Source organism: Rosa rugosa, chromosome 3 (assembly GCF_958449725.1).
Source record: "Rosa rugosa chromosome 3, drRosRugo1.1, whole genome shotgun sequence".
Classification (NCBI taxonomy): Eukaryota; Viridiplantae; Streptophyta; class Magnoliopsida; order Rosales; family Rosaceae; genus Rosa; species Rosa rugosa.
In genome coordinates, this window is record NC_084822.1 from 53,524,808 (window position 1) to 53,542,396 (window position 17,589).

A 17,589-nucleotide genomic window follows, 5' to 3' on the forward strand; every position below is an offset into this window, starting at 1 on the left:
GGTATAGCTTGTGTGCGCGCGAGAGTACCGGAGTGTTGTCATAGACTCGTCATTATCCCAAACTCTCCCCACTCCTTTTTCTCTATTTACCCCGCTGCCCAGAGCATCCCACCGCCTCAAATCGTCCCCGCCATCTCTCTGCAATGCTCGTCATCAGGTAAACGCCGTCGTTTTGTTTATCGATTTAAGCCTTTGAATTGAATCTGCGTTTGAATTTATTAGGGCAAAGATGAAATCTAATCTCTCTCATTTTGCTCGTGAATCGCTATGTGTTGCAGTGCGTCGTCCCAATTTTGATTGTGCTTTTCGCCGGAGAAGACCGTTCATCTTCTCCAATTGTTCACGGTGGTTATTTACTCCGCCGCAGTCAACGCCGGTCAAATCGACTCGCTCTTTCTCCTCCGTCGTCGTTTCATCCTCAAATCCTAGAATGGGATCCCTCGGTGCCCTAGACCTACGTTTGAAGTACCCTAGCGTCCGCCGAGACGAGTCCGTCGTCGATGACTACCACGGCGTCAAGGTTGCCGATCCTTATAGATGGTAAACGGTCCGAAACCCTAACACTTCCAATTAATTCAAGCATTTTAGGGTTTCGTTGAATTTGATTTTGTGTTTTTGGTAATCTGTTGAGGCTTGAAGATCCTGATTCTCGGTTAATTTAAGCATTTTAGGGTTTCGTTGAGTTTGATTTTCTATTTTGGATGATTTATTAAGGCTTGAAGATCCTGATTCGGAAGAGACGAAGGAATTTGTACAGAAACAAGTGGAATTGACGCAGTCGGTGCTGAAGGAATGCGATGATGTCAGAGGGAAGCTATCTGATAAAATCACCAAGCTGTTTGATCACCCACGCTATGATCCACCTTTTCGGCGAGGGGGCAAGTACTTCTACTCCCATAACACCGGGCTTCAAGCTCAAAACGTGCTCTATGTGCAGGTTGGTGTTTAGGTTAGAACTGGTTTTATTGAAATGCTTATAGATTCATTACTTGCTCTGTATTGAACTGTGTTTTATTGTTGTTTTAGGATAGTTTAGATGGAGAACCGGAGGTTTTGCTTGATCCTAATACGCTTAGTGAAGATGGGACAGTAGCTTTGAGTACATATTCAGTAAGTGAGGATGCCAAGTACTTGGCCTATGCCCTTAGTACAAGTGGCAGTGATTGGGTAACAATTAAAGTGATGCGCGTTGAGGATAAGAAGGTGGAGCCAGAAACTTTATCTTGGGTAAGCTCTGGAGTTTATATATGAACTGATACAAGTAGAAATGAGGATCCATATGAGAGAAACTAATTATTGTTTTGCCTTTTCAGGTCAAGTTTTCTGGAATTAGTTGGACACATGATAACAAAGGGTTTTTCTATAGCCGCTATCCAGCTCCAAAGTAAGTGGCAAACAGCAATCCTGCTTTATTACATTCAGCATAATGTTATATGTTTCTCTAATTAGAATAGCTGTAGCTTGTGACTTGGTTGTGACAAATCTAATCAGAAGAAGAAAATTTGGAGATTTAAATACTGTGCTTATTATTGTTCTAGCTGGGAAATATTTCAAAGTTAAAAATGGTTCAAGGCTCTGCTCTGGTTATTTTTGGTTTCAAATTGAGCAATCTGAATACAATAGCTAAGTGGTAAAGAAAGGAATAACTTTATTTTTTTTTAGGATAATTATGTATTATTGGGGCCAGGAATAGCTTTCATCCTTTATTGTAAGGCTGATTGCAAAATATGAAATTGAATGTATAACAATGGTTGTTATGTGCTGTAGAGAAGGAGAGGACATTGATGCTGGCACAGAGACCAACGCAAATCTTCATCATGAGTTATACTACCATTTTGTGGGTACGGATCAATCAAAAGACATATTATGCTGGAAAGATTCTGAAAATCCCAAATACTTGTTTGGAGCCAGTGTTACTGATGATGGGAAGGTAAATAGTCTTTTTCTGTTATCTTCCTGGATGTTTGGTGCGAGTTATTTTTGTTTTTGTCTCGTACTATAGTGTTGCAGTAGTAATATGAATTGCTTTAAAAAAGAAGCCTTAAAATCAAGTCATGTCACTTGTTCTTTCCATTCATCTCATGTCACTTGTTCTTTCCATTCATGTTGTGAATCCTATTCGAAGTATGGGCCCCCTATAGTTGGACAAATGGTCCCTCTGTGTATTAGAGAGTTGGAACCAATATGGATCTATGTGAAGCAGGCTCCTATAGGTGGAGAAATGGGTCCTTGTCTGTAAGAGGGTTGCTAGAATTTAATTGGGGTTTTAGTATTTTTATTTCAATTCAATTAAGAGAACTAACAGTAAGTAATTGCTGGATCACAAAGTATCCATTGCTTCGAATTCAAATTTGATCCAATCAATATTAATTCGATTGAATGAGTAATTGGCTTTTACTTAATATACCTTTTATACCTTACATACTATACCTTTTTTCTTTTTTCGTTAACCCCTAGTCAAGAACAGAACATAATAAGGCGTCCTCCGATTGTTTCATAGAGACAATAAGGGACGGTAAGGATTAGATCAAAACAAAATGGGAAAGAAATAGGATATGGGTTGGGTAGTGATCTACCTTTCTTCTATTTTTTTAGACTTTTTACTTAATGAAGGACAACAAAAGAAAGAATAGATTTTTAGTATTTCTACATATTAGTAGCATTTTGTTTTTCAAGTGACTTCATGAGCGATAGGCTGGAATGTGTTGGGTCGTAGCTTTCGCAGTAGCTTCCGCAAATTACGTTGTATCCCTACGAAAGAATGTTGAAATCAAAAAACCACCTAATTATTTGAGTCTTTACTTTTGAATATACAAATTATATTATTGTCAAACAACCAAGCAATATAGATCTGTCAAACAAATATGTGCTGTTGGACGTTCACTATCTAATCTAGTTGGGTGTCTAAGTCTGATCCTTCTTTATATCATGTCATACACTTGTACGCCTTTAAGTTGCTTTATTGTTTATAGAATTGAATGTGCGAAAGGCATACTATAATATGCACCTTGTGATATAACTGTCTTTATGTTTTCATGGAAAAATATTGGCTATAATAGACTAATAGTTCTGATATGGGTTTTCTACTCGTTTTACCGCATTCTGAAATGGCTGTTATGGATTGATGTTTTTGTAAAGTATACAAGGAGTAGTAGCATGTGTGTGATTATTTGACCTAACTATTCTGTACTGTTGTGTAATCTGCAGTATGCTCTTATATATATTGATGAGGGTTGTGACCCAGTCAACAAATTTTACTACTGCGACATGTCTGCACTTCCTAATGGGCTTGAAGGTCTGAGGGCGAAAAATGAGCTGCTTCCGGTTGTTAAGCTTGTTGATACATTTGAGGCACAGTATCATGTGATTGCAAATGATGACACTGTCTTTACTTTGCTGACAAATAAAGATGCTCCGAAATATAAGTTGGTCCGAGTTGATCTGAAGGAACCAACTGTTTGGACTGACGTGATTAAAGAATCTGAAAAAGACGTACTTGAATCGGCATCTGCTGTAAATGGTACCCAAATGATTGTTAGTTACTTGAGTGATGTGAAGTATGTTCTACAGATCAGGGATTTGAAATCGGGTAGCTTGGTGCATCAATTGCCTATTGACATTGGCTCAGTTACTGGAATTTCTGCAAGACGTGAAGATAGTACAATTTTTTTTGGCTTTACAAGCTTTGTTACACCGGGAGTAATATATCAGTGTAATTTAGACAATGAAGTTCCAGATATGAAGGTATTTCGCGAAATTACAGTTCCTGGGTTTGAGCGCTCAGACTTCCATGTTGATCAGGTAATTATTGTTTTGGCCGACATTGAATGACTCTTTACTTTATCACATTCTTTCTAATTTAGTTTCAATTAGTTAACACATTGTTCCGGTTCTGATTTTAATACTATTAATACTATTGGAGTAGCCGTTTCTCCTCTAGTGCTGAAACCAGCAAATGCTGTTTCCTTAACAGGCTTTTCAATTCTCCAGGTATTCATACCCAGTAAGGATGGCACTCAGATACCTATATTTGTTGTGGCCAGAAAGAACATTATTTTGGATGGATCACACCCTTGTTTGTTATACGGATATGGTGGATTTAACATTAGTCTTACGCCATCATTCAGCGTTAGTCGCATGGTACTTACAAGACATTTAGGTGTTGTTTACTGCCTAGCAAATATCCGTGGGGGTGGAGAGTATGGAGAGGAATGGCATAAGGCAGGATCCCTATCAAAAAAGCAAAATTGCTTTGATGACTTCATTTCTGCTGGTGAATACCTTGTATCTGCTGGTTACACCCAACCTAGCAAGTTGTGCATAGAAGGTGGAAGTAATGGGGGGCTTCTTATCGGGGCTTGCATAAATCAGGTGTGGTTTTTTTACTTTTAGAAAATGTTTACCATCTTAAACTGCAGTGAGTGTTGCATAGATGAAATTTAAAAAAAATGTGCTTTGTTGCAGAGGCCTGATCTTTTTGGTTGTGCACTTGCTCATGTTGGTGTAATGGACATGCTGAGGTTCCACAAGTTTACCATAGGTTAGTTTCTTTCTTTGGGCCCACCCTGAGTTTTCTCTTCAGAAAAAAAAAAAAAGGCAGATGTGTGATTTCTAAGAGCTCTGCAGGTCATGCATGGACTTCTGATTATGGATGTTCTGACAAGGAGGAAGAATTCCATTGGCTAATTAAGTAAGTGTTGTTTTAATTTTAATTACCTTGCATTTCAAGATCTGATTGGAACATCTCATTGTGGTTATGCCAATGTTTAAACCTTTGTACTAGTCTTTCCCTATCTTGGTATGCCCTTCATCTTGTGCTTAGATATATGGCATAGCTCTGACCCCAAATCTTCTTAGAACTCCATAACACGTATTCTCTCCTAATGTGGGTTGCGTATTGCCTCTTAATCTTTTCAATGTTCAACATAAGGGTGGATTGCATATTGTCACACCCTTCTCTGCATTTCTTTGGGATGCAAGCTTCTATGGTTCTTTTTGCTTATTGCTCTTCCTTCCCGTTACTTTCAGGTACTCGCCTCTACACAACGTCAGGAGACCATGGGAACAACATCCAAACCAATGTCAGCAGTACCCACCTACCATGCTATTGACTGCAGATCATGATGACCGAGTTGTCCCATTACACTCATTGAAGTTATTGGCGGTTAGTCTCTTATTTGCATGGAAGTCATAAGACAACTGAATCATTTTCTTGCTGTGTCGTATCATTTGTGAACCATGCAGCCTAAGAAGGCTTGATCGTCATTTTTGTGTCTTTTCTTCTTTCTTTCTTTCTTTCTTTCTTTTTTCGATACAGCATCATTTCGTAGTGATTAATGAGCTATTTTTATTTTCAGACATTGCAATATGTGTTAATTACAAGTTTGGAGAAAAGTCCACAGATCAATCCAATTATTGGACGCATTGAATGCAAGGCAGGGCATGGAGCTGGACGTCCGACACAGAAAATGGTGAATATTTATTATGTTTGTATTAAATATGAATGTCATTTTATTAATACCTGGGTTTTTTTTACTGCAGATTGATGAAGCTGCTGACCGGTTTAGTTTCATGGCTAAGATGTTGGGTGCATCATGGATAGAATAAAGAGGTGGAGTATATGGATATGGTCAATTTTCATGGTTATTAACTTAATATAATGGGTTGGGTAACCCGGCAGTCCAAGGTATCCTGGTTAGCTCAGTCCTCAGTGCAGGCCATTTTTTGCTTTATAGCTGGGCACAGTTTGCGAGCCTTTTATTCTCTCTTTTTTTTTTGGTACAATGGGACATTTTGCAAGCCCCTTGTGGCTGCCTTTTTCCTTTTTTCCTCCAGTTTTGTTAAATTATAAGTGTTAAGTTTGTACTAAAAAAAAATATATATATAAGTGTTAAACTGAGCTTGAAGGGTCAGTCGAAAAGCTGAAAGCAAAATAAACTTTACAGAATCATGCCTGATATGTGTAGCCGTGGAACTTAAACTAAGCCCAGATTACACTGTTCCATGAAAAATCCTGTGTTAGCCCGTTAACTGAAGATGTGGGTTTGAAGCCCGTTAACGTAGAATTGAGGCCCATTAAATAAATTTGTAGGCTTCAGGCCTGTCAAATATAGAGTAAGCTTATAGCCCGTTATCTAAAGAGTCTGCTTGAGGCCAGTTAAATATAAGTGGGCCTGATGCTTGTAAAGCCTGTTAACTAAAAACTTGGGCATGAGGCCTATAAAGCCCGAGAACTAAAAACGTGGCCCGCTGCGCATGTGGCCCGTTAATGAAATGTGGGTAAGGTAGCGGGCCCTGAGAATTAATACTTGGGCCTGAAGCCCAATTACACTGAACCAAACAGTTGGCCTACAGCTCGTTATGTCCTCGAACTTACAACATGGGTCCGAGCCTGAGGCCCGTAATGTCCTTAAACAAAACCATGGGTTCGAAGCCCGTTAAATCCATGAAATAAAACCTTGGCATCGAGGCCCGTTAATATTCAAACGTGAGAATTAGGCCCGTTTATCAAATTAAAATACTGTGTCTGAGGACCCAAGTTAACCAAAACCTGCGCCTGATGCCTGTTAACTACAAAACTAAAAGCCTGGGCTTCAGGGCCGTTTATTTAAAACCTGGGCTTCAGGCCCGTTAACCAAAACCTTGACAAAAATACTAGAGGCTTTAGTGACGTCTTTTTGCCATGCATCGAGTTAAAAGATTGTTTCAGCCTCACCAGCAAAAGAAACACAAAAAAATTGTTTCAGCCTAAGTTATACATGGAAGTCAACCAAAAACATGTCGACATTTCCCTTATAAGCCGAGAATGATATCCTCTGACCTAAAGTTCCACTGATTCATGTGTCCTAAAGCTCCAGCTTCAGCAGTGCTTTCACTAAGAACGATTCCTGCAAGGGCAAAACTCAGTTTTCAAGCTGTACAACTAAAAAAAATTAAATATAATATATGACAAATAATACAGGGGAAGCTATAAACCTCATTCAGTGAGAAAACAATCCATTTTAACATCCGTTACGTCAAGTCGCAGTATCTCTGCTCTAGTACCAAGAATTGATCCAAAGCTGCAAAAGACAGCCTCATCAAATTCACTATAAATGCAGTCAACGTGTGAATATTCTACTCTAGCTTTCGATGAATCCCCCCATGAACATTCGTAACTGACTCATAATAAACTCGCTTTACAAACTTTTTGCAGATTGATTCTTTCAGCAAGAGAAAAACTTCAATGAGACTTCTATAAGCCATAGGGGAGAGAGAAGACGTATGGAATACAGAACCACACCCTTGAAAATTTTCTCGAAGAAGGATCCATAGAGAATTAGACTAAGAACAAATGTTACATGGTTGCACATTTTGTACGAGACAGTAATCCAACCCCTCAAACTCAAGGTGACAAAAGAATTAAATTATACCTAGGTTGGGTGCGTCCAAGATCCCCATGAACAAATTCCTTGATATATGTTCCAGCCTGTATGCAGAGAGATGCAAAAGTTATTTTTTAATTCATCAAGAATTTCGGCACTTGATTTTCCATTTAAATTAGAGTGGTCTGTGTGGGGGCACCACTTTCCACTTTTAAAGCACAGAGTTAAATCATAGTAGTCGATTGCCGAAATTTCAAATACATAAATAAGTTGAATTCTGTTCAAAATATTCATAAATATGGTCCTCTAAATTATTCAACCTTACTTCAGGAAGCCGAATAAAAATGCTAACAGGCAGAAGAGTTAATATAAAAACCGTGAAAAACCGAATAGGAGGGTTTAATTGCAATTCCCTAAATCAACTTTTTGATATTTTAAAACAAAGCACTAAATATATTGAAAAATAGGAATGAAAGGATTCATTGCCTATGGGTTCTCTTCAAGACTTATTCCAAATTTAAGGTCAATCAAATTCATTGCTTCAAATTATATTATCATGATAATAAGCTGTAAAATTTACCTGGGTACATAGGTGCAGAAGAAAATATTGAGAACTTCCAACAATCCTCTCAATTCTCATCCTATATTGGACAGCAAAGAGATAAAACCCTAATTAATTTCCGATGACTGAGAGCGTCTAATAATTGTTGTTCCACAAAATTTGAATGATCCACTAACCAATGTATAATCTTTTCACGTTCCAATGGACTGCGGCGGTGAAGCACCCTGATTGGAGTCCTTTGCAGAATACGCTGAGCAATATAAATACATATCTCACAGTATTCGAATTAAGAAAAAGAAAGCCTCAGAAGAAAACTACTATTATTTGCAAAACAAGACTCCCTCAATCGTATATAGTAAGTAAAGTAAATATTAAAAACTGACCAAAATGTTAACATTTCCCAAGTGGTTAAGCATATGACAACTAAATTATTCTGATTTTTCTTTGTTTAGACTTTCATTTCCACTTAGTCCCATCATGAGGTCCGCTTGACTTGTGAGTCATGTGAAAGACAACAAGAAACTGCAAATATATCTTGGTTATTTCATGATGTCCAGTTATCCATTATTAGTTGACATAATGTGGAATTAGTTTCTGTGGCTCTTTTATACATCCATGTACGTACGCAAGGTCATCTAAACATATATGGTTTACATGCCAAGTATGAAGCTGATAAAAATTCTTAATCCATACAAAATGCAATCACTGACTTTCCACAAAATTTTATTGATGAAGACTGTCATGTCAAGCTCTCAAGTTTAAGATAACCAAATAGGAAAAGAAAACAACTATGAGGCTTATTCAACAGCTCACCATGTCCTTAATTGAAGATATAGACTGCAAGTCTTCATCCTTGAGAATGCGAGAAGTCCACACAAGTGCAGTGTATTGCTTCTGCATGAAAGTACAAAACAGTGGGACAATAGGCCATCAAATCATGGTCTGGTTTGAACAAGGCAATTCAGAGATCCATGCATATTAATCATGATACAGACCAAAAGATGAGAAATTTCATCACGACACAGAAGATAGGGGGAGTCAAGGTAAGTAAAAGAAAAGAAAAACCTGTTTCTCTGCTTCTCCTTCACGCATGAGATCCCATGATTGACTGCCCACCAGTTTCAGATTTTTCACACCAACCTGCTTCCATAATGTGCTCTTTTGTAATTGTTCATTGACAGCAAGAAACAACACTATAAAGTAGGCAGTGAGCTTACCAATTTATTTTGCAAATTATTTATCTTTGTTTGCAGATCTTTTACAGACTCCTGCGATGGGACATAGCGCGCATTTTGTACCTCAACCAGGAAAGGCCTTCCGGAACCCAACATCCGAACCTAAACAGATTGTTATATAATTTAGAATTTCATTTACTAAATCCAAAGCACAGTAAAGAAGATCTGCATTACATCAATATCTTCTCTGCCCGCAGCATGAAATTTGTACTTGTCACCACGACATATAGGAAGAATGTTGCTACCCATTATTTCCTACAAAGAATACCACAATCACTGTCAGAATTTCACCCCGTGTTTCCAGAAGAAAAAGCAAAAAATTGCTATGATTATAGCCAATATTCTGACTGGGAATTACCTCAACAGATGCTTCTCCCATTCTTTCATCATCAATAATCCAACAGCTTTGACTTACATTTCTCGAGTACTGAATCACAAAGAATTATTAGCTAGTCCACATGACAAGTTGAGCCAAACATTTCAAGTTCACATTTGAACAACCATTTTTCACACACAACCAAACAGACACTTCAGTTACTCCTTGATATGAAAGAGAGAGAAAGAACCCTTTGAACAAAATAATCTGAAAAATAATCCTTACATCTTCATGGCATCCCCAAATCAGTGAATATGGTTCATGCTCTCATGGAAAACCAAGAAAAACTTGAAAGGAACAAATATAATAAATATGAGATCTGGATTGCAAAGCTAAGGAGGTTCAAATCTCAACACCACTCTAAAGCTCACGTTTGAATATGCTTAAAAAAGTAACAACTAGTGGAAACGATTACAATTAGCTTACCTTTAGGTATCTCCCACCAAAGTATATTTGTGTCCGGTAACAGAGGAACTCCAAACAGCAAGGTTCATTGGTCTAGAAAGGATGAAAAGCTAAGTGGAATTAGAATCAACAACATAACAGATTCAGCAAGCAATCTTAAGGCACTTGCAACGAATTAAAAAGACAAGCATCAGTCAATTAGAACTACACAACAGATTTAGAAAACACTGCATATAAAACTTGAAGTACAAAAAGACAAGCATCAATCAATATGAACAACAATCTGCTGTGAAAAAGACAACACTTGATACTGAAAAGGGCAACTCATTACATGTATGCAAAGTATATCCAAACAAAAATGCTTAGCAATTTCATAGCTGAAGATAATAATGTTATCCCACAAATAAAGTTATTTATCATTATGCCTCCCACTCCCCACAATAGAAAATACAATAGTCATTGGATCATTGCAAAGAAAAGGTGAAATGAGACCAAAAGAAATTTCAACAAAATACCTGCTCCAGACATAACTTCAGACATTTCGACAATTCAATAGCTTGCAGACTCCCAGCTTCACTTGTTGAAAATCCAGAGCATTTAATGTCATCATCTCTTGTGTCCAAACCATTATGTGTGCCTGTAATATGTAACAGTTAATAAGGCACATCAACTATCAGGCTGTTTACAAGAATTTGGAATTGGATAGGGTTAAGGTTAACCACTAGGAGAGAGGGTAAATGTCAATGTGATACTGATATCAGTATGCAGGGATGGTGGACTGACAATATATGCACAGACGTGACAGCAAAAGAAGATTTGCCTCACTTGATTTTGGTGTAACAATTAGAATTTCAAAAGGGAGAGAATGATAACACATAAATAATGAGCTGTGGGGAATCCCACTATGTGATTATACCTTTTCTTACATTTACTTAAATGCAAAAGCTGTTATTACCAAGGTTCACTTAGGTAGTTAGGTTCTATTCTATACACTACGTATATCCCAAACTTGATATTAACCAAGATTCTTGCACTCAAATTGTACAAAGATGCAGAATGAGAAGGAGAGAGGGACCCTTAAAACATGCAATCTAGGGAATGCTATCCTAGCATATAGGTGTCAAACAGTACTTAAATTCTACTTCTTTAAAATAGTTAGAGACAGGAACACGTTGGTAGTATAACATGAACGTGCCTGTTTTTCTTCTTTTGCTGCCGTGGAACCCCTCAACAGAATTCTCAATTGTTTTTGATGATATAGGGTATGTGTACGTCAAACGAATGCGGAAAGTGCCTATGCTTGATTTGCAATCCTGCAAAACTTCAATTTATAGTAGATCAGTGACATGTTTAAAATTGACATACAGATGAATCATATGTACTTAATCGTTCTCAATGAAATTCTTATTTATATAATTATCTCATATAGATGATACCGCAAATCAAATCAGGAAGGAGAATCACTGCATACCAGCTTTGTTTCTAGGGTTTCAGTAAGAGAAATTTTCAAAGCATCTTTTGCAGAAATGCATTCAGGCAGTGACCTTTCTTGAAACCAATGTTCAGATTCATACTTTGTTTTCATATGATCCCTAAACAAGAAATGCAAAATTAAAACAACCACAATACAAAATTTGTACACCAGCTCAAAGAAACGTAAATTTCAACTGAACAGAAAACTAGCTTTACTTAGAATGTAATTATAGAAATGCTTTATCATATAGCATAAAATGCAATCCTTACCAAACAATGCGTTCGTTTTCCAGGATAACCGGTGGTATAGACACTTCAAGAGAAAAACCGTCAATCTCAAATCCCTGTTCCCTAATCAGGTCAGAAATGTAACCAGCCAACCCATCCGCACTCTCCTTTCTCACCACCTTCTTATCCTTATCCTCACAATAAGTAAACTGCAAGATTCCTAAACAAAGCCTACAAACCACCGGCTCTCTTAAACTATTGTGGTTGTCCAAATCGGTTGAATACGAAAAAACTGAGCTCAGCATGGACGGTGATAGTGGAGACCGATAATGCACGCTCTCTCTGACCCCAAACAACCGCAAAATGCATCTGGTGCATACCTACGAGAAAATAATACTCAAAATTTCAAGCACATTTAAACAATCCATCCACATCTACTATCAATACTAGCCTCCGCAATATGGATGTAGTAGGATTAAGATTATCCAGTACGATCTAGACAGTAAAACCACTCCACTCTATAAACTTCATACATAGTGAAACCCTAACCCTAAGCGTTGATCTTAAAATAAACAAACCGAATTCGAATCCATTCCATAAATTTCAGATGTACTGAAACCCTAAGCGATGCTCGAATCAACAAAACCTAGATGAAGAAATAAGGCGAAACGCAAAAGGTGCGAGGTTAAAGAAGCTCACCCCTATTGAGAATAACTCAATCACGGCGTGGCTGGGCAGAGCCCGAACGACGTCGTAGAGTGACCTCACATCGTCGCCATTGACGGTCGCCGGAGAAGCCTTTGCGATTTCTGTTGCCATTTCGAGAAGTGCTGAGTTCAGTCAGTTTATGAGGATCGAGGAAGTCCTCGAGGTTTTTAGTTCCGTTTAAGGGTTTTATGGCTTTATGACTTTATACGGTGACTCCAAACGCTGCGTTTTAGTGTTTAAGCTTGGCATTTCGTAAAAAAAAAAAAACAATTTGGATGAAATTTTTGAGTTCGGTCACAAGTGTATAAAAATCATGATTTGAGGGTATTTTAGTGAAAAAACCAAAACATGAGATTTTCACAAAAAAAAACGTGTTTTTTTTTTTTTTTTTTTATATAAGGAAATAAAGTTACAACGAAGAACCCCTAAAATAACCTATTCCATGAAAATCAAAATTAAAGGCATGTAGTACAAAAAGAGGGAGGCCATGATTTTAGCAAGAGCATCTGCAACAAAGTTCGCCTCACGCCAAACGTGCTTGAATTTGATGTCCGAGAATTGAGACACCAATATTTTGATATTAAAAACCAGCATATGAATCTTCCAAGGAATTGTGATCTATTATTAATACAGTCGATCAAGGTCTTTGAATCGCCTTCAACTTTGATGTTTGACATGCCATGAATAACAACTGCTTGTAGACCTGCTCTGAGTGCCATAGCTTCAGCTACAAGGACATTAGAATGACCTAGCCTCTTAGAAGAGGCCAGGATAGGAATACCCTGATCATTTCGGATAATAAAACCTGCATCACCTTGTTTGTTATGTTGAAGATAGTCCACAATTTTTGGTGAAATTGTCAAAAAAAAAAAACTTTTAGTGAAAGTCCTGCGTTTTCCACATGATCAAGACATATTTTCATAGTGAAACTGCATGGTTGGACCTTCATAGGCTCGCTCACTTATGTTCTAAACTAATCTTGTCTCTCTTGCATAAACACTGTCAACCTCGCTTGCATGGGCACATTAAAATGAAATTTTAGCAGCCGACAAGAAAATTATCAGTCCCGCCTTTATTAAGAAAAGTTGTGACCTCATTAGACCTTGCCCAATCTTCATTGGGGAAAATAGATACCATACCTTATATAATGTACATAAAATTTTCTCCATCTATTTGCACTAGATTAACCGATTATTATACTCTATCTAATAAACTATACTCTATCTAAGAAACGATCCATTACAACTTGTATATTTCTTTTGAGAAGTGAAGACACTACTATTCAAACTAGCTATTCAAACTATTGTGAATTCTTCTATGCACCGGCAGTGCAAGTGAACCATCACTTATTAGGTAAAAAGTTCATGTCCCTGAATGTACAATACGCAATCTCATAGTTTACAGCAATACCAAATGAGAGGGAGGATTGTGTATTAGGATTTAGGAAATAGGAACTTAGATAAGAGTGGCCGACTAATAAAATACCAGGCGTGCTTATTTCTTTCCCTTTTTCATGTTTTCTTTTGTTCTTTTACAACCAATGCTTCATAGGCTTATTATTACAAATGGATAGAAACAAAGTGTTTTACACGGATGAAGATAAACCGTGGAGATCAACATAGCCAGACAGCACTGCCCGGCTTCGTTCTTTCACCTTTGTTTGATATATTACCCTGCAGATTTGAATGAAAGCTTTACTTCACCGTGCTTTTAAATAGATTAGTTCTGGCAATTGATGAGAAGCCAAATTACCTTGAGCCTTCGAGCCACATTTCAGTGACCAATGTTTCACCAGGGTAAACATGTAGAAGGAATCGGCCCAATATGCATTTCACCCTGTTTGAATTTCCTCGGCATATACATTTGATAATTGCCCTAACTGCAAATCCAAGTGTGCACAACCCATGGAGTATTGGCAGGGTGAATCTTTGAAAAGGCAACACGCAATAGTTAGAATACTTGAAAACCAAGTTTGTTTGGATGTCTCATGAAAATGGAAATCTATGGCATGAGATACAACCATGACTACAAAAATTAAGTAGAGAAACTAGGACAAGTAATATTCACAATTCCAAACATTTAACAGATGGGCTATTTCCAAAATGAAAAGTCTACTCTGATTCAAAACAACATAAAATGCAATGTATTTTTTCAAGGGACAAGTGATATCAAAGTCAACATCACATGGACTGAATAAAATGACACGAGAAGAATAGGAAATGACCAAAGAAAGAAATCATATAGTGCTTATTTGGCCACACTTTCTACATCTACATGTGAAAGAAGAGAACTACAACCTGAAGCGAAGTTGGCAGTAAAAAGTTAAAACATTCACATATGTAATAAGTGAGGTACTAACCCTGCAACTTTTGCAATCATGGGATCTGAATGCAGAGGATTATAGTCCCCAGATAGCCTATACAGTAATGCCTGCAAAAGAGCATAAAACATATAAAAAATTTCTACAGAATCTTAATGTACCCATAGTTTCATATGTAATTATCTTTTTATCTGAAAATAATGTATACAATATCCAAATTTTACACATATTTATCAGTTACATGCTTTCTGAGTTTATTTTTCTTTGGTAAAATACATACTTTTGGTAGTTCACGGCCACATACTGATTAAAGACATAAGTATCATACACCTGGTTGCAAGCAAAAGCCAAGAACAGCTGTCCATTGGTCCAGTCTTAGGAATACACGAAGTGAACATAATAAGCATCAATTCCCAAGTTGACAAAAGGGGGAGAACTAACGAAGAATGGGAATTTTTTATATGAATTTTCTTGTTTTCCTTCTTTGAAAAATTGTATTAAAAGATAGCGTCAAAAATTTTTAGTTCCGTTATCTCGAAAAGTGCTTAAAAATTAAGGTCTTGAATTTTTTTTTTTTTTTGGGGGGGTGGGGGGGGGGGGGGGGGAGTGGGACCACATCTTTTCACGACACTGAGCTTCCATAAAAGCTAATCACTGCTGATTATTTAGAAAAAATGTGGACCAAATGCCACTTGAAAAAGGAGCATGATCAAGGGATATACTAATGAAAAATAAAAGAGTAACCTCCTAACTCTCTACCACAGTGACTACTTCTTGCAATAACAAAATAAAAGTTACATGCCTGAGATGGTAGTGTACAATCTTCAAAAACTGCAAAAGGTTGACCTTTTGGAATTTTCACAGATGAACCCTTGTCCTTTGGATAGTTTGAATATGAAAACGGAGGAGATGATTTTGAGAAGCCACCAGCACCTCGCAGAAAGACAGTTGTCCTGTAGAGTAGTACCCCAGATGTGCAATTACATAGCAGTACTATGATTTTAGAGAATTACACAGAGTACTAGACCAGCTGTTTCAAATAGTACTTGACACTTACAGATTCATGCATAACAATGCACCAGAATCTTTATCATAACTTTTGGTTTCCATCTCAACAACAGCAGCTTTTCCTGCATGGAAATTAGGGAAGATAACTACTTATTAGAACATTACCATCTCTTTGAAGAAAATGGATGAATAGAACTATGAACAAGTACTCATGCGATATATACACATCCAACACATACCCCATGCAAATATGGGTATCACAGAACAATCGCGTGATGCAAATGACTTTATCACACTACAAAGAACCTTAAAGTCAAACTACCTCATATTAATATGGATATGATTCTGCTAGTTAAACAAATGCTTCTGATAATGGTTACAAACCTTTATCATGGAGTCCAGCAAGACTCACCGTATTGTTTAGCTGCATCAACAACAAAGCAACATAAACTTATTATCTCTTCAACGAAAAGCATGGTCGAAAAACAAAATCAAAACAAAATAGTTGTTAATTCCATATCTAGGCAATAAACTGCACATTCCGGCATAGCATGAACTAGATATCATATACAGCTTTTGATTAGAGGCCTTACAGAAGCACTTGTAGGAAGTGGCTTGTATATTTCTATGTATTGCTGTCCATGCAGCAAAAGACGCGGATCGTATCTGGTGGCAATACAAACCAGAAGTTCCGATCAGCTTCACATCAAGTCGAGAAGGCTTATAACAATACAAACAAGCACCGACATTTCACGAAGTTCATAAAGAAACTATTACTTAAGAGAGTGTATTCATGTAAGGGGCCCTTATACTTGATACTTACTCCAACCCTGGTACTTCAAACTTCAGACTTCCGAGCGAAAACAGAGCAGTGAATGTTGGCAACACCTAGCGAAAACAAACCACCATGCCCATACCATTAACTCAAATTATTCCAATCACTTGTAATTAACGAAAGCAAAAACAAGTAAAATTCAATTTACCACACCTGAATAGATTTCTGCCCATTCTCGTGGTAAACGTATTTAAGTTCATCAGCATCTACCGCATCCCTAGCGCAAGCTCCAACACCTAAAGCATACAGAGCCACATCTCTGCCAATTTGCAAACAGCACAGTTTAATAACATATCATATTCTTCTATCTAAGAATGCTTGAGCTTTAACAAACGGGGGGGTTTTACCTCTCGGAATATGTGTACGGCGTCTGAAGTCCCCAGTATCATATCAACATGTTCATCAAAATGAGATATGGAAAATATTAGGAGGTGAATCGTATTGTTACTGAATAACCATGGATTAATTCACAGAGCCGAGCGCTGTAGAAAGAGGGTGTGCACATACATACCTCAGGGTATTTGGGAGGAGAGAAGCGATCAGGATCGAAGTCCGATGACATCTTCACTGTTTTTCTCTTTCGAATTTGACACTCAAAGTTTGGATTTGGATTGGGGAAGAAGACTATTACTCGGGTCTGAGTTGAGGTGGGCACGACTCTAGCAATTTATTTTTTATTTTTTATTTTTTATTTTTTATTTTTTATTTTTTATTTTTTATTTTTTATTTTTTATTTTTTATTTTTTATTTTTTATAAAAGCTACGCAGCCTATTAGCCTACAACTAGTAGACACAACAAACTATTGTTCTGGTGGATTCGCATCCAAAAACAAGAAAAATTGCTGTGGTGGAGTGGACTATATTAAATTGCTTGCACTTCATTTTGAGTTTATTCGTCATGTCGTTTTTAGAGGTCGATTTTGTAGCCGATAAGTTTGTTAGTTTGGGACATGAGAATACAGATGTTTTAGTTTGGGTTTTATTATGTAATATTGCTTTTTGAATCAATTGACGGGGTTGTAGACTTGTAGGGGTTTTATTATGTAATATTGCTTTTTGATAAATAAAAAATAAT

The 17,589-nt window shown here is 37.2% G+C and overlaps 3 protein-coding genes across 7 annotated transcripts; 1 reads left to right on the forward strand and 2 right to left on the reverse strand.

The window, feature by feature from the left end:
- Positions 1-5,899, forward strand: LOC133741148 (uncharacterized). Its single transcript, XM_062169094.1, has 13 exons — positions 1-157; positions 279-540; positions 715-937; positions 1,027-1,227; positions 1,314-1,384; positions 1,768-1,930; positions 3,208-3,801; positions 3,991-4,371; positions 4,465-4,540; positions 4,627-4,690; positions 5,029-5,164; positions 5,358-5,471; positions 5,542-5,899. Exons 2-13 carry the CDS (start codon positions 431-433, stop codon positions 5,605-5,607), a joined length of 2,199 nt encoding a protein of 732 aa, XP_062025078.1. The 5' UTR covers positions 1-157; positions 279-430; the 3' UTR covers positions 5,608-5,899.
- Positions 5,900-6,446: 547 nt separating this feature from the next.
- On the reverse strand, positions 6,447-12,537 carry LOC133741150 (uncharacterized). 5 transcript variants are annotated; one of them, XM_062169095.1, is made up of 16 exons: positions 12,343-12,537; positions 11,686-12,023; positions 11,414-11,534; positions 11,138-11,255; positions 10,458-10,579; positions 9,964-10,035; positions 9,520-9,588; positions 9,336-9,416; positions 9,144-9,263; positions 8,992-9,066; positions 8,740-8,820; positions 8,103-8,176; positions 7,945-8,005; positions 7,413-7,468; positions 6,976-7,061; positions 6,447-6,887 (listed from the first exon to the last, which is right to left on the reverse strand). In XM_062169095.1, the coding sequence occupies exons 1-15, from the start codon at positions 12,460-12,462 to the stop codon at positions 6,977-6,979; spliced, it is 1,593 nt and encodes a 530-aa protein (XP_062025079.1). In that variant the 5' UTR covers positions 12,463-12,537; the 3' UTR covers positions 6,447-6,887; position 6,976. The 5 variants fall into 5 exon arrangements, 4 of the variants coding, with proteins under 4 accessions (XP_062025079.1, XP_062025080.1, XP_062025082.1 ...); XM_062169096.1 differs by having other exon boundaries at positions 6,447-6,871; positions 6,975-7,061; XM_062169097.1 differs by lacking the exons at positions 6,447-6,887; positions 6,976-7,061 and adding an exon at positions 7,106-7,283.
- A 1,228-nt stretch (positions 12,538-13,765) lies between these two features.
- On the reverse strand, positions 13,766-17,184 carry LOC133736958 (enoyl-CoA hydratase 2, peroxisomal). Its single transcript, XM_062164574.1, has 11 exons — positions 17,026-17,184; positions 16,862-16,884; positions 16,668-16,773; positions 16,503-16,567; positions 16,273-16,345; positions 16,064-16,103; positions 15,729-15,801; positions 15,474-15,624; positions 14,711-14,781; positions 14,104-14,277; positions 13,766-14,024 (listed from the first exon to the last, which is right to left on the reverse strand). Exons 1-11 carry the CDS (start codon positions 17,074-17,076, stop codon positions 13,937-13,939), a joined length of 915 nt encoding a protein of 304 aa, XP_062020558.1. The 5' UTR covers positions 17,077-17,184; the 3' UTR covers positions 13,766-13,936.
- Between the last annotated feature and the right edge of the window lie 405 nt (positions 17,185-17,589).

Bases quoted from the DNA above. Each gene is read 5' to 3' on its own strand.
- LOC133741148 (XM_062169094.1), top strand. From the start codon at position 431: ATGGGATCCCTCGGTGCCCTAGACCTACGTTTGAAGTACCCTAGCGTC. The intron at 938-1,026 runs GTTGGTGTTTAG...TTGTTGTTTTAG, and splicing joins AAAACGTGCTCTATGTGCAG to GATAGTTTAGATGGAGAACC. The intron at 1,385-1,767 runs GTAAGTGGCAAA...TATGTGCTGTAG, and splicing joins AGCCGCTATCCAGCTCCAAA to AGAAGGAGAGGACATTGATG.
- LOC133736958 (XM_062164574.1), bottom strand. From the start codon at position 17,076: ATGTCATCGGACTTCGATCCTGATCGCTTCTCTCCTCCCAAATACCCT. The intron at 15,625-15,728 runs GTAAGTGTCAAG...ACTACTCTACAG, and splicing joins GCATTGTTATGCATGAATCT to GACAACTGTCTTTCTGCGAG. The intron at 14,782-15,473 runs GCATGTAACTTT...GCTCTTTTGCAG, and splicing joins ATTGTACACTACCATCTCAG to GCATTACTGTATAGGCTATC.
- LOC133741150 (XM_062169095.1), bottom strand. From the start codon at position 12,462: ATGGCAACAGAAATCGCAAAGGCTTCTCCGGCGACCGTCAATGGCGAC. The intron at 10,036-10,457 runs GTATTTTGTTGA...CATCCTTTCTAG, and splicing joins TGAAGTTATGTCTGGAGCAG to ACCAATGAACCTTGCTGTTT. The intron at 7,062-7,412 runs GTATAATTTAAT...TGTCTTTTGCAG, and splicing joins CTTGGACGCACCCAACCTAG to CTTTGGATCAATTCTTGGTA.